This window comes from Chelonoidis abingdonii, chromosome 22, assembly GCF_003597395.2.
Source record: "Chelonoidis abingdonii isolate Lonesome George chromosome 22, CheloAbing_2.0, whole genome shotgun sequence".
Taxonomy (NCBI): Eukaryota; Metazoa; Chordata; order Testudines; family Testudinidae; genus Chelonoidis; species Chelonoidis abingdonii.
In genome coordinates this window covers 24,603,114-24,624,642 of record NC_133790.1, presented here as the reverse complement: position 1 = coordinate 24,624,642, position 21,529 = coordinate 24,603,114, and the positions used below count along the sequence as shown (strand labels likewise).

Below are 21,529 nucleotides of genomic sequence, written 5' to 3'. Positions count from 1 at the left end.
CCTAGCCCCCGAAGGCTTCCATTAATGTCAAACAACTGAGGGGGGCAGGGAATATCCTACTGGCCTTCCTGCTTATAGGGTGTTTGGCCTTGTCTGTACATCAGCTTGTGGCCATTTCGCCAAACCAGTGCAGCCTCCAGGATGGCCCCTTGGACAGAGCCATGTAGACATGGTTTATGTCCATTAAGGAATTAACTTCAGCTGGAGCGATATGTGCTCTTCCTAACCCGACTGCCGCAGAGGAGTTCTGCATGTGTTTAACTAAGCTGGTGCAGACAGGTTTATAGGAACACTAATAAGCTTGGCAAACATTACCATTTCCTGCTTTGCTAAGGGCTGGCTGTGCAGGTTCCGGCTTAGACATCACGCACTGCGATAGGCACCTCCAGCTAAGGCCCCAGCAGAGCAAATGCCATAGACAAATTGGAGTTATTGAATATGTTTATGTCTCAGAAAAGGGATGGCTGCCCCTCCCTTCCAGGCAGAAATGCAGAGCAGACAGATTTGTCAGAAAAATAATTTTATTCCATAAACAAAAATCACATCCACATACCGCTAGGAACATTCTGTTTTAGAGGAAAATCAAGAGAGAGCTGCTCTTTGAAGCTGCGGCAAGGGCAGCACACAACTGGCTATCAGATAGGGAATAAATACTAGCTGCATTTATGGGGTAAGGGTTTGCTGAGGCAGGGCTCCAGCCCGATGAGCAAGCAATCCGCCCCACAGTGCCCTTCCATCCTGGGCCGGGTCAGCTCATACCGCTCTTTGAGCGTTCTTGTGGGTTACGTTCCTGTGTGACTGAGACTGGGGTGGCCAAACTGCTGCTCGCAAGCCACATGCGGCTCTTTTACAGTTCAAGTGCAACTCTCAGAGTCCCTCACGTCCTCCTGTTCTCCACCTACCAGACTGTGGGGGGATGGAGGAGCTCAGGGCTTTTGCCCTGTAGCAGGGTGGTGAGGCTGTGGGCTTCTACCCAGTGGGCAGAAGCCCCAAGCAGGTGCGCCAGGCTCTCAAATGTCTGAAGATTATTGTATGCTGCTCAGAGGATTGGTAATTTTCGCCACCCCTGGCATAGACCATTCCGAGCATGTTGCTCCCCTCCGGGCAGTCGCACTGCTGAAGTAGAAGGCAAATGGCACGTAGGCAAGTTAGGATTCTACCTCTCCTGACAATCATCTAAAGTTGGAAAGCCCAAAATGGAGGCAACAAAATCAGTGGCCACTTTTGAAAACTCAGGCCTGAGAGACTTGCCCTGCAGGAAGTCTGTGCAGAAGAAGCAGAACCCAGATCCTGCATCTTAACCACAAGGACATCCTTCTTCCTCCCCACTAGGCAGAGCTGGCAGTAGGAGCACCCCGTAGCTTGGATAATGCTTTTAGAGCAGAGTCGGGTCTCTGGGTCAAAATCACATGCAAAGCTCCAAGGAGATCTTCTCACTTCCTCAGTGCAGAACAGGCCAGCTGGCCCTGCGAAAGCCATGCAGCGCACAGTACATCCTGACCTTCCCTTCCAGCATCGGAACGTTTTCATAAAAACAGACCCATGCACATTCTAGCAGTTATGAAGCAAACTCCTGCAACCCTTCCCCCCAGTTTTTGCTGCATCCTATATGGACAAGTATATTGCTGGGATTGCCTTTAGCCTTTTTCGTGATCCAGAACTGCCCTCCTGTTAACTCCCCGTGGGTCCTGGACACAGTCGGCGGCAGGCTTAGCGATAAAGAGGATACCCACGGGACAAGATCTTCTGAAGCAGAGACACATGCCTCCTGAACTCTGTCTGCCTCTGAAATTCCTCTTATTAACAAGAAAACCTGAGACAAAAAGAAAACTTGAGAGAAGGGAAGAAATAGCCAAAAACAAAGAGAAGAAAATAACTGTGTGAGATGAAAGAATGAACAAAATGAAAGAATGAAAAACAGGGCTGTGGCGAGGGAAGAAAGAAACTAACAACCAGATCAGACAGATCTCACTGCAGGAATTTGAACAGCCTAGGTGCAGCCACGTATCAATGATGCATTTGAAGTTTAACTTCCACCCACAGTTCCATCCATGTCAGCAAGAAAAGGGAGAATTTGCCTCTGCGTAGTTGGCCTCTCTTCTCTCTCCACTTCCTCTGTTGAGAGCTCACTGTGCATCTCACTGCTGTCACCTAGAAGAAATCACAAGGCAGGAGACCCTGGCACACAGTTACTACCAGAGCCATGGCCCGGCCAAGCCAAGCACCCAGGGCTTTCCCCGCCCCTGGGTGCTAAGCTGTCGTAGCCATGTTATTAGTGTGCATTTGTCTAGCGTGCCTTTCTCCTGTCCTTCCTCTGTTTGCCCATTCAGACTGTGAGCAGCTTCTCAGAGCAGGGGCTCTCTCTCGCTAGGTGTGTGCTGTGCCCTCAACAACAGGGCCCTGCGCCTGACCAAGGCCGCTAGACACACACAATACAAATGATCCTCATCACCTAACTCCAGCTGGGTGACTGCATGCAGTAGGTGCGGATGGAGAGAAGAGGTGGAGTCCATCTCTGCTCCTCCCGTCCTGCAGCTGGTGCTGCTGAGACACCGCCCACTGAGCGAGGACACAGGGAAAATGGTGGCCTCTCTCACCCACATAAATTTTACCAAGCAGCTTGATAGGGGCAGCCTATTTCCCTGTGCAGTGATGCATCTCCAAAGCCAGGTGCTTACTCTCAGTAAAATGGTAGCCACAGCCAGCCTGAGTGCTGTTCCCGTTCACCAGGGCCGTCACTCGATGTACATTGGAGTTGCCAGTCGCCTCTTCTTCCTCCCTCTCCTCCTCCCCTTCTCCATCTGAATCCACCAGCACCAAGACATCATTTGAGTCTTGATTCCTGTGAGCAGGAGGGCAAATGAAAGTGACTGAGAAGGCAACAGGGCTGCCCCTTCCCTCTTTTTTCCAGCCCCCAGCCTTCCTCCATTCCCCCAGGGGGCTACGGAATTGTACCTTTGTCTCTAACAGGGAGCTGCTAGTTACAGCTGCTATGTCAAGTCCTGTACTCACGCCCCCAAAGCCCACTGGCAGCAATAGTGCTGATAGGGCTTTGCAGCTCGGCAGCTTTTTTCATCCAAAGTCCTCAGAGCAATTTACAAACATTCATGGATAAATCCCCATAATCACTCTGTGAGGTGAGTACTTTCCCAATTGCACAGGTGGGGAAACTGAGGCACGGCGGTGGGGAAGGAAATCGCCCAAAGCCACACAAGAGTGGAGCCAGGGACAGAACCCGGGGCGGGGGTACAGGGACAATAAGCACTAGAAAAGGGAGCGGGAGTGAAGAACACCATGACCCCAGGAAGGTTCTTGTTTTGCTGTCACTGGGGTTTGGAGAAGCTATTTGTAAACCAGAGAGGCAGCATGTTGCTGCTTTTATTTACTCCCTACACTTTAAAGAATCAAGGCAGAACTACCTTGTCTTCAGGGGACAGGGGATGTGACTCAAAAGCCAGGCTCTCTCCAGCAATCTCAAAGACATTGCATAACAAGAACAGCCAAGGAGAGGAATTTACATTGGTGTTTCCTTCCCTAGAGGTGGCATATTCCCCCGGGTCAGTGCAACATGTGTGATCTCCCCACTTCTAGCGGCTATGCCACAGGGGACAGAAGCCTGGCTACTAGCAATAGCTAACAGAGAGTCTCAAGTAGCTCACGTGACTGGGGCCTCTGGCTTTGGTCCTTGGTTCTGTGCAGGACGTGATACTCGCCTTAGCCTGTCATTTCAGTAGATACAGCTCCTACCTTGGGTAGCGTATAGCCTAGCTACAACCGCAGCAAGTCTACCGGACAGCAGCTATACCTAGGTTTGCACAGAGATCGGGGAAAGGAAACACTCACCTGAATATGTTGCCTGTGGGGGAGGGGGGGAAGAAGGGAGAAAGGAAAAAAGGATTTAAGAGACCTTCATAAATGTGATTCCTTAGACAAAGCAAAGTCAGTTTCCCAGTAAGATCATTTGCTGCCTTTGGCAATACTGTCTATTATACTGAACTGGGACTGTCCCAGGAAATCGCCATGCAGACACACAGCCCAGGAAAGTGCCAGAAAGCCTCGGGGAGATGGTGCTGTCCCACTGAAGCAGCAGAAGGCAGCTGTGGTCAGCTCAGAGACTGATGAGACACAGCATCAGATACAACTTTGCAGGGGAAGGGAAGGGTGGTTTCACACAGGACACAAAATCTCCAGTATTGCAGAAGGTCTCGCAGAGAGACAGCCATGCCATCCACTCTTGGTCGGCTATGCAAGTGCCCCGCTCTCTGGGTACCTCTGTTCCTGCTCCCAAAGCAGACACCATTCCTATAGGGGCTAGGGGAAGGAGCCGGAGGTAAGGTGTGCACATCAGTGGTGGACACAGGTTAGTGGGGCGGAGGAGGGCCCCAGGGTTACAGGCTGGGGATAAAACTAAAGGACTGCGCCAGGTCAGGTCTGGAGAAGCAGAGCTCCCATCCGTGTGCCTTGTGGCTGGGAAGGGCAGAGGGGATGCGGGGAGCCGGGGGGTGGCAGCTCCTCTTACCTTTCAGGCACAGGAGGGGGTTGTAGTACAAAATTATTCCGGAGATGACCAGAACTCCTAGCAGCAGCAGGACCACAACTGCTCCCACCACCCCGACTATATTCACCGGCTCTGTGTAGAGGAGAGGAGAGACGCAGCAGCTCAGCCTATGGGACTGTCACTAGCCGGTCACAGCGCTGCCCTGATGCCAATGGTTACCTTGTAACTGGCCTGCTCCTTCGGCGGGATGGGTGCATCGGGCGCCCGCTTGCCATCGTGCACACACACCTCATGCAGATGAAAACCACTACAGTGTGCCACATGAACTGCCCCGGCTAGGCTCTGACCGACTGCAGATTTCAGCACGTGCGCTCAGGACAGCTATACAGTAACACACACTGTCGACTTCACAAAGGGACCGCACCAGTCACTCAGCTGACCCGTAAACAGCTTCTTGCATACATCAGGCCCGTTTTAGAATCAAGTGTGGAAGAATTGTGTCATTTTTCACACTGATCCTGCCACCTCCGGCAACTGGACCCATTCACCAGACTAAGATCGCGGCTCTGCGAGCCAGCGTCCGCTGCTCCCCCTTCCGCCCCCCCACAGCTGGGAATGCTCCGATGGACAGAGGAACGTGGGAGACAACTATGAACGCACACGAATGAGGCATAAGATCACCTCTCCCTGGGGTATTATGTCTCACGGGGAGCCCTAGAGGGAACGAATCCAGGGCAGTACATCAGAGACTCACTTACTGGTCCTGTTCATGTCATGCTCCCTCTCCTCGCACCCTGCTTCCGCTCCCCTCAGCTACAGCACTGCTAACTTACTCTTCACGGTGAGTGACACGTAGGCTTCCTTCAGCCCCGCGGGGTTCTCAGCTTTGCAGATGTAGTAGCCTTCGTCAGCGTCATGGGAGCAGTTCTGAATGGTGAGATTGGAGACGCTGCCCTCTTGGGTGACCAGGTACCTCCCACCAGGCCGGATCTCCACCTCTGGCTGGGAGACATTCCGAAGCCAGCTGATTCTCGCAGGGGGATTGCTCTCCATCACCTGGCACGTGAGGGACACGGTGCCACCCACAAAGCAGGTCTTCAGCGGCTCCGTCGCCAGCGAAGGGGCCTCTAAACAAGGAGGGAGGGAGGGAGTCAAGAAGAAGGTTGAAAATCCTATAGGAAAAAGATCTTATGTTCCTAGAGCAACTTGCAAATGACCTCGTGTAGGGTGTACGTACAAGAACCCTGGATCCACACTGCCAGGCAGGCACTGCCCACCCAGATAATTGGAGGAGGCCCGGGCCTGGGTCTTGGGAGATGGGCATTCAATTCCCAGCTCTGCCTTTTTTCACCTTGAGCAAGTGTCATAGGCCCTGGTTCCAAGCACGTAAGCACTTGCTCACCTTCGAAGTTAAGTATGTGCTTTGCTGAAAGGGGCTGGATCCCTTACTTTGTGAGGCAGCGTGGCCTAACGGATAGAGCCCTGCACTGGGCCTCAGGAGCTCTGGGTTCTATTCCCGCCTCTGCCACTGGCCTGCTGGGTGACCTTGTCCAAAGCACTACACCACTCTGTGCCTCGGTTTCCCTGTCCTAGCGCGCACACACTGAAAATCCAGTCCCTTTACGGGATCTCAAGTTGGGCAACCAAAAAAATCAAGGTTCCCAACATCTCTATGGACTTTTTAAATTCTCAGCCCCGCTTCTGCAAACCTGTACGTGCCTGAGTCGCCGTTTGCACGTGAGTCATCTCATGGACTCCATGGAACTATTTATGTCCACCAAGTTGTGCCCAGGCAGAGGCTCTGGGCTACAGGCTCTGATCCCCGCTGCCCTGGGCCCTGCATAGCCATTTACTGTCATGTCAAATGCGCCCATCCGGATTCACTAGTGTTCCCCCTACTTTGCACAGCTGGAAGTCATGATGGGAGGCACAGGGCAGGGGAGAATTAGACTCCCTGGATGACTCCCTGCCCTCAGACCCGTGTCCAGGGCTCTCACTGGAGCCAAGCTGCTAGCCTGGCTCTCGACGTGCACAGGTTCGTTAATGGCTAACCAGGGAGGGACAGGCTGACGCACTTATCTGCACAGTGCAGGTCGGCTCCACTTTCCCCTGCTTTAGGATGTGGATTCCGACACACTTGAACTCCTTCCCGTGGAGGAGGCGAGAGCTGCTCAGCGTTTCCACGTGGGTGTCCCCAGTGCCCGTTGCATTAACAACCCAGCTTGAATTCTCCAGGTCTCGCTCCTCTTCTGTCCACTGGAGGACGGGGTGCGGGTATCCCCCGGGCCAGTTACAAAACAACTGCAGCATCAACCCCACTTGGGCAGTTTGAGCCCAACACCTTGGGACTGACGGTGGGGGATCTAACAGCAAAACAGCACAAGGTTAAAGACGCCTTCATCTCTGCTGAGGTACACCATGCTGTGAAACCGTGACAGTGTCAGCACTTTAGCCTGGGAGGTATTATTTTTCCCTTAGCTCCTTTTAAAAATCTTACGGTTGTTCTCTCCTCCCACTTGCCTCAATTCCTTCCCTGCAAGTTCACACCAGTCTTTGGGGGGCACGTGTGCTCTTTTCATAGCAGCACACAGCAACCACTGGAGACCTGGGATGAGGTCCCCAGCAGAAAAGACAGTGGGGCAATCTCAACCCAACCCTTACGGGGAGCAAGAAAGCCTGTCCCCCTAAACTCTAGGCAGTGAACCATCCTTATGCTGTGCCGGACAGTTTTGGTTTTAGCTTTTGCGTTAGCTAATGTTAATACAGCAGTATGTCTTAGCAATCACATCTTTGTCCTTCCTGATACATTGTGGTGCATACTCAGTCCCTCGCGGGCCAGATCTCAGGTGTCATATATTCGCATAGCTCCACTGACTGCACAGGGGCTACATCAGTTTACATCAGGTGAGAATAGGACCCAACAGCTTCAGAGCACTGTACAAATATTACTTGTCAGTAAATAGCATAGAAACAAGGTGGGCGAGGTTATATGGTTTATTGATCCAACTTCTGTTGATGAAAGAGACAAGCTTCTGAGCTACACAGAGCTCTGCTCCAGCTCTGGAAATTACCTTTCCCGCAGCTGAGGAAGAGCTCTGTGTCACTCCAAAGCTTCTCTCTCTCCCCAACAGAAGTTGGTCCAGTTGAAGATATTACCTCACCCACCACATCTCTCTGATATCCTGGGACCAACACGGCAAATTGTAAATATCATAATCAATCTTCACCAGTGAAATCTCTCACATTTCACCCAACGAGCGTGGAAAATGACAAGACTCTTGCTAAATGCGTTCAGTTTGATGACATAGGATGAAATTTGGTGCCGCAGAAATGATCAGCATGTCCATTTCCAGTTGTGTGCAAAGCTGCACCAGGCCAATGATGTTAGACCCAGCTCCAGCTCAGGGTGAGACCTGTGGCCTACATCACCAAGATCACCCATTCAAACCTGATTCGGACAATATGCCTATCCTGGATCAGACTCACAAGCATGGTTGAGGCAGATTTTAATACAGAGATTCTAACCAACCAACCAACCCCGCCTCCCCTGCTGGTTCCTAGGAGGGTTCAGGGTAGAGGTTGACATTTAGACCCACTTTTTTGTAGCAAAAGGTTTTAAGAAGCAAAAGCCAGGATACCATTCCCACTCTGATCACCCCCTGTGCTAACACCCAGACCTATTGGCAGGGAAAACACTGGAAAAGCAAACCCTCTCCCCATTCCTTTCACCAAGCCATTACACCGCAAACGCTCTTACGCACAGTAGACCAGGAGCTCCTTGGTTGATGTTTCACTTCTGCCACTGAGAGGGTTCCTTGCTGTGCATGAGTAGTTCCCCTGGAAGCGCAAGGATAGATTTTGCAGGATGTAGACGGTGGAGGTGCCATTGACTTCAGTAAATGTTTCTGGGGTCGAATTGGGCGGCTGGAAAGTCCACCCCATTGTGGGCTCTGGATGGGAGTTGCTGGTGCAGCTGAACATCACAGTGTCGCGTTTGTCTACATACACTGTGCCATTGGGCAGTGCTGCGGCGGGGGAGATGCTGACAGCCAAGTTGCTGGGGCCACCTGAAATGGGCAAGGAGAAACCAGAACTGAGGGTGTAACAAAACAGTCCCCTCAAAGCAGCATAAAGTGCTACCTTACATCTGGGCAAAGCTTGCCCACTATTTAGCTGGGGAATGCTGGTTATCTGTGGTCCCCCCACAAGCTCTGAAGGGGTCCCCCTGTTTGACAATGCCCGTGCATGCTGTGCGATCTACCTCCAATGGCTTTTAAAGGTCTCATGGGGAACTGGCCAGGAGCCCCCATTGCCAGGCTGTGGGCAGCCAAAGCTTGAGTGCTTCCCAGTGCACCTGGCCAGAAAGAACCCTGCCAGCCCAGCCCTTAGGCAGGAGGAGGCTGAAGTTTGGCATTCCACATGGCCATAGAACAGCTTGCAGGATGGGAGCCTTGGTCTTCAGCTTGTGGGATCAGGGTCATAGCAATGAACTCCTGGGCCCAGATCCAGGCCTCCTCCATTCCTGCCAGCCCTACTCTGCTTGCTGCAAGAAGGCTGCATGTGCCAGCTCTGTTCTGCAGCCCAGATCAACGTACAAACTGCAATTCAGCTGCAGGGGCAAATTCCACAATCCAGAGGACCCAGGAAACGTCATTTCTGGACTCCTTCCAGGGCTGTTGGTTTGATAGCAACTGGGATTATGTTGGTTTATTATTTAAATAGTGAAAGAACTGAACAAGGGTACAGCAAGTCAAGAGCCATCCGAAGCCCCAGACTGCTACATTCGCAGAGGGGTGCAAGGGTGGGGGTGGTGGAACACAGGACAGGGGGCTGCTCCCAGCTGTTGCAAAGACTGGGGCTGAATGTGCTTTCTCCTTATTTCCGGTCTGTACTTTGTTTTCTTTAAGCTCCACATCCGTTCATGTGTATTTCTGGCACTCAGACAGTAATCAAACAACTCCCCCTAGTAATAGTCTTGGGGATTTCAGGGTTAGCACATTGTGCTACCGTGCCAGCCTGCGCAACCTGACTGGTAATTCAACTCTATCTTTAGAAGCAGTTGTCGACACAGGGGCTGTCAAACAAAGCCCGGCGCTGCAGTTTGTACAGGAGCGGGCCCAAGGGAAAGGAGATCTGAGGGCTGCTCTGTAGGGCATTAATCCAGTTGGCAGCAAAAACTGCAACAGGGTTTAGTAAGGAGCATCTCCTTCCTTTGGGCAGGAGTATGGACTAGGATGTCAAGCGATTAAAAAAATTAATTGTGATTAATCGCACTGAAACAATGACAGAATACCATTTATTTAAATATTTGTGGGTGTTTTCTACATTTTCAGATATATTGATTTCAACTGCAACATGGAATGCAAAGTGTTCAGTGCTCACTTTATTTTTTATTATAAGTATTTTCACTGTATAAAACCCAAAAAGTAGCATTTTTCCATTCACCTGCAACTACAAGTACTGTAGTGCAATCTCTGTATCATGAAAGTTGAATTTACAAATGTAGAATTATATAAAAAAAAACTGCATTCAAAAATAAAACAAAGTAAAATTGTAGAGCCTGCAAGTCCACTCAGTTCTACTTCTTGTTCAGCCAATCGCTCAGACAAACAAGTTTGTTTACATGTGCAGGAGATAATGCTGCCCTCTTCTTATTTACAATGTCACCTGAAAGTGAGAAAAGGCATTCTCATGGCACTGTTGTAGCTGGCATTGCAAGGTATTTAGGTGCCAGATATGCTAAACATTCGTATGCCCCTTCATGCTTCAACCACCATTCCAAGGGACATGCATCCATGCTGATGATGGGTTCTACTCGATAACAATCCAAAGCAGTGCGGACCAACGCACGTTCATTTTCATCACCTGAGTCAGATGCCACCAGCAGAAGGCTGATTTTCTCTTTTGGTGGTTTGGGTTCTATAGTTTTTGCATCAGAGAGTTTCTCTTTTAAGACTTCTGAAAGCATGCGCCATACCTCGTCCTTCTCAGATTTTTGGAAGGCACTTCTGATTCTTAAACCTTGGGTCAAGTGCTGTAGCTATCTTTAGAAATCTCACATTAGTACCTTCTCTGAGTTTTGTCAAATCTGCAGTGAAAATGTTCTTAAAACGAAGAACATGTGCTGGGTTATTATCCAAGACTGCCATAACATGAAATATATGGCAGAATGCAGGTAAAACAGAGCAGGGGACATACAATTCTCCTCCAAGGAGTTCAATCACAAATTTAATTAATACATTTTTTTAACGAGCATCATCAGCATGGAAGCATGTCCCTTGGAATGGTGGTTGAAGCATGAAGGGGCATACGAATGTTTAGCATATCTGGCACCTAAATACCTTGCAATGCCAGCTATAACAGTGCCATGAGAATGCCTGTTCTCACTTTCAGGTGACATTGTAAATAAGAAGAGGGCAGCATTATCGCCTGCAAATGTAAACAAACTTATTTGTCTTAGTGATTGGCTGAACAAGAAATAGGACTGAGTGAACTTGTAGGTTCTACAATTTTACTTCGTTTTGTTCTTGACTGCAGTTATGTAACAACAAAAAAAATCTACATTTGTAAGTTGCACTTTCATGACAGAGATTGCACTACAGTACTTGTATGAGGTGAATTGAAAAATACTATTTCTTTTGTTTATCATTTTTACAGCGCAAATATTTGTAATTAAAAATAATATACACTGATTTCAATTGCAACACAGAATACAATATATATGAAAATGTAGAAAAACATTTGAAATATTTAATACATTTCAACTGGTATTCTCTTGTTTAATGGTGTGATTAAAATTGCGATTAATCGCAATTAATTTTTAAAATTGCGATTAATTTTTTTGAGTTAATCGCGTAAGTTCATTGCGATTAATTGACAGCCCTAATATGGACTTTTCCATTGGGCTGGTTAGAGAGGACACAGAGCGTAGCAAACCTAGAGCCTCCCTTTCCTTTCTCTTCTACGTGAAGTATAGGCAGCAGAGTTAGGCTAGATGCTGTGCACAAGGTTTGAGAGTGAGGTTTATTTTGCTCATAAACAGCATCAACTATGTATGCTCGGGAAAACGTTTACCCTGATGTAGACTTTGCCATTTGAGAGAGCTCACACCACTTTCTAAACACGAAGTAATTAAGCCGCACTGGCCCCTCTGCAGGAAGAATGATTATCCCCATTTTATAGATAGGGAAACTGAGACACAGAGGTTAAGCAGCTTGCTCAGAATCACACAGAGAGTTAGTGGCAGAGCCAGGACCAGACTCTGATGCCCAGTTCCCTGCTCCATCTCTGGCTGATAATGGAAGGCTGCACAGGCTCAGCCAGAGCTCATTCGCATACTAGTATAAACAAACAGAACATTCATTTTCTATGACTCACCCACCTTATACAAATGTTCAGGCCAAAATAGCTGGATGCAGGTGAACTCCCCACCCTGCTTTGAACAGTCTCTGTACTGCAAACATATCCTTTCTTGGGATTTGGCTTTATTGGTAACTCCAGTGACTAAGCAGAAGCCTCAGTATAAGCTTTCTTGCCAAAATTGGATGTTTCTAGTTGCAGAACTTCCTCTGTCCCAGATCCAAAGAGCCAGTCCAACCTTTGCTGGAGTTAATATGAGTGACCTGCCAGCAAGAGTCATCAGAAATCACTCCACATCTTTATTCAGGGTCCAAGTACCTGAGTTTAGGGTGACTCAGCAGAAAAGCACTGCATTTTGGTGCTGGGTCTTGGAATCTGCCACCTGAACTAGTGTTCTATTAGCTTCTGAACTCCTGGTTTACATCAATATAACACTACTGGCATTTAGAGACATTTCAAACCAGCAGCTCAAGAACTGTCCTCACCTGTGATGATCAACACTAATGACTAGCCCGTGCATGCGAGTTCACTTGCCCCACAAACATATTGCTAACTTACAATTAAGGGAGTTGAGCCACCGCTGATGCCAAAGTAAGTACGAACATTCCAGGAGATTGGGTGTGCATTTCCCCTCAAATCACACATCTCTGCACCACCACAAACACAGGACAACGGCTAAAAGCCACAACTGAACTCCTATTGATTGCTATCGTTAAGTTCTCACCGATATTTGGGACCTTTTCATTTAGATTTTAAAGCAGAAGGGACCATTCTGATGGCCCAGTCTGACGTCCTGGACAACAGGCCGGAGAACTCACCCAACCACTCCTGCGCCCTTTCTGCCTGAGGCAGAGTGTCTCTTTTCGAAAGATACCCAATCTCGACTGAAAGACTGCAAGCGATGGAGAAACTACCACATCCCTCGGTAAGTTCTTCCAGTGCTTAATGAGCCTCGCTGTGGAAAATATGCCCCTTGTTTCTGGTTTGAATTGATCTAACCACTGAATCTCATTATACCTTTTTCTGCTGTGTTAAAGCACTGTTTGCTATCAGAAATCTGTCCCTGTGTAGGTCCTTGTAGACAGTGGCCAAGTCACGCTTAACCTTCTGTTGGATTAACTAAAAAGACTGAGCTGTCCGTCACTCCTTAGCCAGCCTTCTAACAGGAAGTCCGTGAATTGGGCCCCATTTTATATATTCCATGTAAAACACCAAAACATCAACAAACAACCAACAAACCCCCCCAGTGCAATGATAATACAGACCATGTCTGCAGTGTTCGACCAAGCGTAAATAACTAAGGCTCACAAACAGCCCTATGAGGTGGTTACACACTTTTACAATTGGGGAAACTGAGTCACAGAAAGGTTGAATGACTTGCCCAAGATCACTGGGAATTAGCGGCAGGGTTGGGATTAGAATTCTAGAGTGCGCACTTCCCAGCCTTATGCTCAAACCACTAACCCACATGCTGCAGCAGCCTAAGGTTTATTTCTTGCATTTGAATACTCTACAAATCAGCTGTTCATTTCAAATCCACAGCGGAGTTCCTTGCACTGCAAAAGGCATCTCTCTCTGCATGACCTTTCAGAGCACTGCTCTGGGCAAAATGGGTGCAGCAGCTCTCAGTGAGAGGAACACCCTGAACACAAGCAGGAAGTACGGCTGAGAGAAAGGATACAAAGGATACAATAGCCTGTGCACAGCAGGTAACCAACAAGGAAGAAAGGAGCAAAGCTAACGCAGAACACGCAAGGGGGCTGGATAGCTCAAGAGACAGCAGGATACAGACTCTTCCTCGTTCCAGGGTACATCTTCATTTGAGTTGGAGCTGTAAATTCCGACGTCGACTTGGGTAGATGCAGGCGTGCTAGCTTTGATTGACAGAGCGGAGTGACCACCCCAGCTGTACAATCCTGCCTGGGCCCCTAGGTACATACTCCAGCGGCTAGCCCAGCCCACCAGTCAAGCTGCTGTGGCCACGCTGCTATTTTTAGCACACTAGCTCCATCAAAACTAGTGCAAATGGGTGTCTACGCAAGCTAGACATTCCTCCTCCAGCTCGACTGCAGCCCTATACTAGATTACAGCAGTACGGGCTGTGCAGCGGGGCATGTGAAAGTGGTGGTCACAATCCAGGCCCTAGTGGATCAGAGTCCCCACTGCACCCATTTAGGCTCAGCAGAGCGGCTAACAGGTATATTGGCAGACCGTGCTCCTCTCTAATCTCTAGAGGCGGCTGTGGCCGAGTGAGAGGTGAGGCACATCAGCAAGGAAGTACAAGGGGCTGACGTCCTGCCTCCCTGTGCTGCGGGTTTTCTAAGCTTTGTGCTCTTATGTTGCCATCCCGGCACTAGATTCCCAGTTAGTGTCGGGCAAAACCGTGGATGGAGGTGTAAGGAGAGCCTCCAGAGGGGTTGGAAACAGGAAGGAGTGGGGAGCAGATTCTGGAAACGGAGAGAAACTAAGACCCCCTTGTAGGTGTCCTAAATTAAGCATATATTTGCACAGTGCCCTTCATTCCAAAGGATTCCAACACACTTCCCAGACTACACACATAGGAACCTTCTGGGGAAGAACCCAGTAGCCATTTAACAATGCCCAGCACTACTGCATAACAGTTCAGGACAGGGATTTAAGAAGGAGTTCTGTCCAGAGCTGAAGCTTCAATTTCAATCAGCAGAATACAATTACCTCAGCTAAAATTTGGCCAGGAAACAGGGCCATGGGATATTTAACAGGCAGCTAGGACCTTGGTTTTATTTCATCTCCCACACCTCCATGGGACACCGGTTCAATGCTGACTCAGTGGGAAGAGGGCCATCTGCTGAATGACCACCACCATGTCCTGCAACAGCCTGTGTTTTGCCATCGAAGCACCAACCAATCTGGCTTAGCCGGAGCAGTTGACCAGGATGGCAGCCCAGGGTGGGATGGCTGCCAGCAGGAATGCATTCTCCATTTCAATTATGCAAGTGGCTTTGCCTGTCTCCCGACCGTTCACATCCTCTATCATCCCCTGGACAGAGCTATCCCCACCTCGGCCCAGACATGTCAGGGTTTCCTTACTGTTGTTCAAAAGGGACAGATCTCTGCGGAGGGAGACGGTGCATCTACACAAAGCAGCACCTGTGACTCGCTAGGGCACAGAACCGGGGCGAGCCAGCAGAAGTGAGACAATGAGAGCCCGCCTATGGCTCCAACATCATAACCTGTTTCTGTTCAGCTTAAATAACCCAAAGGGTAACTCGGACTCAGAGAGAGGGAAAGCAAGTAGCTCAGGGGCTGGGGGTGGGATAAAGACCCTCTCCCCTTCAGGTGGGTGGTTCTATCTTAACCCCGAAAGCCATTCCCATTGGAGGGCACAGGGCTGTCTGTGGCTAGTATTTACCGTCCTCGAACAGGGGTGCCCTGGAGGTGAGGTTGCCATATCACATATGGCCTCCTGCACACCTGCTTTGGCAGACCAAATCTGCAGCCCAGGCCAGGGCTCTGAGATGGCAGCAAGCATTCTGCCTCTCTCAGGGGCTTGGCTGCCTGGTTCTTGGTCACATGCTCAGGGTCAGATTGCTATATGGTGAGGGGGGAGGAAATTTACTCCCAGGTCAGATTGGCAGTGATCTTGGTGGGGTTTCGCCTTGCTCTGCACCCTGTGGGTGGGGGTCACTTGCCAGGATTATCTGGGTATCTCTCATTTAATCATTTCCTTACAATTGCAGGGGCCTCGGGCACTGGCACATCTCAGTTCCTCCTGATCTCTGCCCATGGCATGGAATAGTCTAATCTCCTGGGGGTCCCGTTTCCTTCAGTCTCACTTCAGTTGTTGGGTTTAGTGTGTGGGTGCTGGCTGGTGTAGACGGCATGTGATGTACCGGAAGTCAGACTAGGTGAACGAATGGTCCCTTCTAGCTTTAAATTCTAGGACTCCGTGAGGTCAAGCCCCTTGCAGCTACAGGACACCGTGTGTCGAGAAACTCACTGGCTACTAGGAGCTGGACTCTGTGCTCTCGGACTGTCTCGTTCAGCACTTCTTTGCAGGTGTAATTGCCCCCATCCTGTGGGCGCAGCACTGAGATGTGCAGAGAGCTATTGTCCACCAGGGACAAGCGGGCGTCTTCGGGCAGCGTGGCATTGGAGGAGAAGAGTGGGGGCACAGCGCCAGGGTCCCCGTGAAACCAGTCTACCTCGTCCGCTCGCTCGGACACATTTCGGCACATGAGGACAACACTCTTTCCGGCCTCCCCGATGATCACCTCTTCTGTTCCTGCACAAAGAGAAGCGGAGAGTTAGAACGTGCCTTATCCCCCATGTTCTCACCACCCCCTTTGGTGACTGGCAGATGAATCCCCTGGCCATCACAGCAAAAGATTTGCCATGCACCAAAGCGGAAGCCTTGTCCATGAAACAAAGTGGGTACTAAACCCCTGACTAAGCAGGAGGCCATCTAAGGTGCATGCATGCTGCTGGAAGAATACTGGGAACACCCTGGTCACTCACTAACAGGTCCATCTTAAAGCATGTTTCCCTGGCTGCTGAGTTTCTGCCCACCCAAATCCCCTTCCAAATCTGCATCCCTGTTTCTGCTCAGTTGCACAAGAGGCTGTCTTTGGGTCTCTGTCTCAGGGCTTGACTACACTCGAAACTTCAAAGCACTGTCGCGGGAGCGCTGCCGAAGCAGCACTTTGAAGTGTGAGTGTGGTCCCAGCGCTGTACGTACTCCACCTCCTCATGGGGATTAGCTTGCAGTGCTGGGAGCTGCGCTCCCAGCGTTGTGGCACTGTTTACACTGGTGCTTTACAGCGCTGTATCTTGCAGCGCTCAGCGGGGTGTTTTTTTCACATCTCTGAGCGAGAAAGTTACAGCGCTGTAAAGCGTCAGTGTAACCAGTAGTATCCTTTGCAACAGCTGCCAGGGTGCCTCCTTTGAAGCATTGCTACAAACCATTGCAAAGGATTCTGGGATGCATTTGGCAGCTAAAGATGCCTAGTACTGATGAGTGAGCAGAAACAGGGACCCAGCTTGGGCTGAAAATGAGAGATACAGGGCCAGCAGCTCCCTCCCTCCCAGCAGCACGGCGAGCAACAGATTTGTGAGGAGTCAAATCTCATCCGGGCTACTAGGACCAGTGCATCGAGAGCCAGCGGTGACTGGAGGCTACATTTATCTGGTCTGAGTACGGTTCAGAGTCACTAACCCATCTCAGCATTCACAGCCACCATTTCCCTGCATCCTCCCCATTTTCCTCCTTTATAGCAGCTCCAATTGCAACACTCATCCACTGGCGGGGGAGTCAGACAGTCTCCAGTAAAAGTGCAATAATATTGCTCCTGAATCAGCAGCAGTTGGAAGACGATAGACGCCACCTAGTCCTCCTCAACCTCTGACCAGAGCTCGGCTTGCTTGGCCCAGGGCCAACGCCGGAGAGCAGAACTCCCATCAAGACGCTGTATTCTAGCAGCAAACCTAGCGCTGGATCCCAATGCAGGCCAGGCTTGGATTAGAGGAACGCTCAGAAAACAGGCCTTGGAATCTGGCTTACCCAGGCCAGGACTCCTGGTCTAACACCAGGCAGGTGGTGACCATACCACTAAAATGGTGTCTACAGAAACTGCCTTGCTATTTACAAAATAACGAGGGGTAGGAGGGGGGAGAACAGATGATTTGGTAAAAGTCTCTCCTGTTTGTGCTTTACCGGAAGCCCTGATAACATATCTCACAGCGCAACTGCTACCAGGCTGGAGCGGACAGAACAAGGAAGGTGAACTGACAAGAATGGTGCTGTGTTTGTTCTTTCCTATGCACACCATGCTCCAGAGGCTATATATATAAATAGTTAATCACTCGTCGACACTGGCTGGAGCTTGTTTTGCAAACAGGTTCAGGGCAGCAGGGAGGAGCAGGCTATGTAAATGGTCCAAGTTAGCCATAAATCACTGTGCTTGTGGACTCAGCACAGAGCCCGAGCCAGAAGAGCTGCGTTCCATTCCCAGCCCTTCCCCATAGGCCAGTAGCTAACGGCCTGATTCTGAGACGGGCCAGGCATTCTCCCATTCCACTGGATCATTGCTGCCCAGTGGAGAGAGCACTGAACAAGACCCTGCAAACCTGGGCTCTAGTCTCAGTGCTGCAATTCACTTGCCCTCTCTGTGCCTCTGTTTCTCTTCCCACCCTATTTCAGTATGAAGCTCCCTGGGGCAGGGGCTGTCTAACAGTAAGTGTCAGTACAGGGCCTAGTGGTCAGGCTCTCTAGGCACTACCAAAATACAAGCAGATCAGCCAATAACAGCAGCAATGAAAGCAATAGGAACTGCGGGTGATATTCTGGCTCTGAACCTTTCTGTGCCTCAATTACAAACAGGGGATATAGCACCACTTACCCATTTTGTGACGCGTTGAGCTCTATGATGAAAAGCACTGTCTGTATTAGCAGATTATTTGTAATAAATCACAGTAGCTTGCTCTGATATAGCTCTCCTCATCCAGCTCTCTCAAACCACTTTACAGAGGACAGCTCTCACTGCTTCACAGATGGGAAACTGAGGCACTGGCAGGGAAGGTGACTTGCTCAGAGTCCTGCAGCAGAGCTGGGCACAGAAACCCAGTGTCCTGCGTCCCAGTTCAATGCTTCATTCACCGCTTCGTCCTGTAACTCTTTGTTGTTAGGTCTAGGATAACTATACTTCTGCATTTTGATGACACACAGAAGTAGGCAATTTGGTTGTTTAAAAAAGGGTAACTATCAAGTTTTAATAACAGAAATGCTTTGAAGGCTTTTCCATGAGGCAACAGGAATTGTCCTGTCAAGACGACCAAGACTTGTGGGGAAGTTTCCACTAGCTGTGTAGCTTTAAGAGAAAATTCACATGCTTTTTCCTGTGCACTCAGTGATCACGCAAGAGAGCTTGGCAATGCTGGGCACTGAAGTTTTCGTTGTATTTACTGCATGTGCAGTGGTAATGCCATCTTCCTCCATCCTCCACATCCCTCCCCTGCAATGTTTCCCAGTGTGGGAGTATCCATGACCATCTTCTCTGCTGAGACTGACTGGCAGATGCCCAATTAGTGCCAGCTATGGAGGTGACTATTTGGGTGTTGTAGACACATGTCCATTAAGAGCTGGGCAGAGATCTAGAAAAGCATGGTCTTGTGGTTAAAGCACCGGACTAGGACCCAAGACAGCTGGATTCTCTTCCTGGCTCTGCCACAGACTAACTTGAGCAGCTCACTTCATCTCTCTGTGCCTCAGCTTTCCCACCTGTACAATGGGATTAATCATACTTCCCTACCTCACAGGGCCTTGTGAAACCAAACCTAGCTACAGGTTCCAGGAGCGGAGTCGGATACAACAGCAGCCCCAGATACCTGAGAGTGGAACGCGTCCGACGGAATGCGGCGTTCCCAGCTCTGCCACGGCCCCGGGAAGGCTCTGTGCCTCAGTTTCCCCAACCTCTACAAGCAGAACCCCGAGGCTTTGCCCCGCTCTGCACAGCGCTCTCCCAAGGAGCGTGGCTGGATGGTTACTGCAGCCGGGCAGGGCTAAGGAGCAGAAGCCGTTTGACCTTACAGCTGTCCCGCTTCCCCCGGAGGGGCAGGTCCTACCCGGCCGCGCTGGTCAGCACGAACCAGGCGTCAGGCCCACAGCCTGCCCCGGGAATAGCGCGTCAGAGGAGGGGGCCCTTCCCCGGCCGGGCCCTGCACAGCCCCCGGCAGGCTGGAGGGGGCCGAGGTGCAGCGCCGGACACAGCGCTGCTCAGGTGCGAGCAGGGCACGAGCCGGCGCCGCGGGCGCCTCTCCGCCCCGCCCCGGGGTCCGCCGCCCCCTGTGCGCCCCGGTACCTGCAGCGCCCCGGCCCGGCGGCAGCCGCCAGAGGCAGGCGGCGAGGAGGAGCGGGCCGGCTCCAGCTGGGACCCGCATCGGGGCGGGCGGACACAGAGACGCCGCGCAGCGAGTGCCCAAGCCGCCGCCAGCCCCGGCACTGCCGCTGGGGGCCGGACCACCCGCCCCGCCCCGCCGGAGCCGCCCCGCCTCTCGCCCGCCCGAGGTCCTAGCCAAGCGTGGGGGCGGCCCGGTGGGAGCAGCAGCGCTGGAGGCTGGAGCACGAAGCCCCCGAGTCTGTCCCCGGCCGTGGGGAGGCGGCAAAGGGGAGCAGGGTGTCAATGGAGCCGGTGAAGCAGCCAGTGCTACCTGATTACTGCAGGAGCCAGGACTCTCCCGTCCATTCCCAACTCTGCCACTGCCTGCCCGGGTCCTGGTCAGAACTGGTCGCTGGCGGACCCCGGGCGAGCCCCCCCGGTCAGAACTGGTCACTGGGGGACCCCGGATGAGCCCCAGGTCTCGATCAGAACCAGTCACTGGGGTACCCCAGGCGAGTCCCCAGGTCCTGGTCAGAACCGGTCACTGGGGTACCCCGGCGAGCCACCGGGTCCCCGTCAGGCCTGGTCGCTGGGGGACCCCAGGCAAGCCCTCAATTCCCCGTCAGTAGGACTGGTCACTGGGGTACCCCAGGCGAGCCCCCAGGTCCTGGTCAGAACCGGTCACTGGGGTACCCCAGGCAAGCCCCCAGGTCCTGGTCAGAACCAGTCACTGGGGTACCTTGGGCGAGCCACCAGGTCCCCGTCAGGCCTGGTCGCTGGCGGACCCCGGGCAAGCCCTCAGTTCCCCGTCAGTAGGACTGGTCACTGGGGTACCCCAGGCGAGCCCCCCCGGTCAGAACTGGTCACTGGGGTACGCCGGGTGAGCCCCCAGGTCTCGGTCAGAACCGGTCACTGGGGTACCCCGGCGAGCCACCAGGTCCCCTGTCAGGCCTGGTTGCTGGGGGACCCCGGGCGAGCCCTCAATTCCCCGTCAGTAGGACCGGTCACTGGGGTACCCCGGGCGAGCCCCCAGGTCCTGGTCAGAACCGGTCACTGGGGTACCCCAGGTGAGTCCCCAGGTCCTGGTCAGAACCGGTCACTGGGGTACCTCGGGCGAGCCGCCAGGTCCCCGTCAGGCCTGGTTGCTGGGGGACCCCGGGCGAGCCCTCAATTCCCCGTCAGTAGGACCGGTCACTGGGGTACCCCGGGCGAACCCCCAGGTCCTGGTCAGAACCGGTCACTGGGGTACCCCAGGTGAGTCCCTAGGTCCTGGTCAGAACCGGTCACTGGGGTACCTCGGGCGAGCCGCCAGGTCCCCGTCAGGCCTGGTCGCTGGGGTGAGCCCTCAATTCCCTGTCAGTAGGACCGGTCACTGGGGTACCCCGGGCGAGCCCCCAGGTCCCAGTCAGAACCAGTCACTGGGGTACCCTGGGCGAACCCCCAGGTTCCAGTCAGAACCAGTCACTGGGGTACCCTGGGCGAGCCCCCAGGTTCCAGTCAGGACTGGTCACTTGAGTACTCTGGGCAAGCCCCCGGGTCCCCATAGGACTGGTCACTGGAGTACTCTGAGCAAACCCCCAGGTCCCCATAGGACCAGTAAATGGGAGACTCTGGGCAAGCCCTCAAGTCCCCATAGGACCGGTCGCTGGGGTACTCTGGGCGAGCCCTCGGGTCCCCATAGGATCGGTCGCTGGGGGACCCCGGGCAAGCCCTCGGGTCCCCATAGGACCAGTCGCTGGGGTACTCTGGGCGAGCCCTCGGGTCCCCATAGGACCGGTCGCTGGGGGACCCCGGGCGATCCCTCGGGTCCCCATAGGAC

At 52.0% G+C, this 21,529-nt stretch overlaps 1 protein-coding gene across 1 annotated transcript; it reads right to left on the bottom strand.

Annotated features, from left to right (window-relative positions):
- Positions 1 to 503: 503 nt before the first annotated feature.
- Positions 504 to 19,797, bottom strand: VSIG10 (V-set and immunoglobulin domain containing 10). Its single transcript, XM_032799995.2, has 9 exons — positions 19,693 to 19,797; positions 15,837 to 16,121; positions 8,260 to 8,565; positions 6,574 to 6,861; positions 5,332 to 5,625; positions 4,520 to 4,630; positions 3,844 to 3,856; positions 2,679 to 2,842; positions 504 to 2,151 (listed from the first exon to the last, which is right to left on the bottom strand). Exons 1-9 carry the CDS (start codon positions 19,769 to 19,771, stop codon positions 2,027 to 2,029), a joined length of 1,665 nt encoding a protein of 554 aa, XP_032655886.1. The 5' UTR covers positions 19,772 to 19,797; the 3' UTR covers positions 504 to 2,026.
- Positions 19,798 to 21,529: the final 1,732 nt, after the last annotated feature.

Coding starts and splice junctions, on each gene's coding strand:
- VSIG10 (XM_032799995.2), bottom strand. CDS start 19,771: ATGCGGGTCCCAGCTGGAGCCGGCCCGCTCCTCCTCGCCGCCTGCCTC. Junction 5,626..6,573: donor GACCTGCACTGTGCAGATAA/GTGCGTCAGCCT, acceptor CTCCTTGTTTAG/AGGCCCCTTCGCTGGCGACG. Junction 4,631..5,331: donor CGTGTCACTCACCGTGAAGA/GTAAGTTAGCAG, acceptor TCCTCTACACAG/AGCCGGTGAATATAGTCGGG.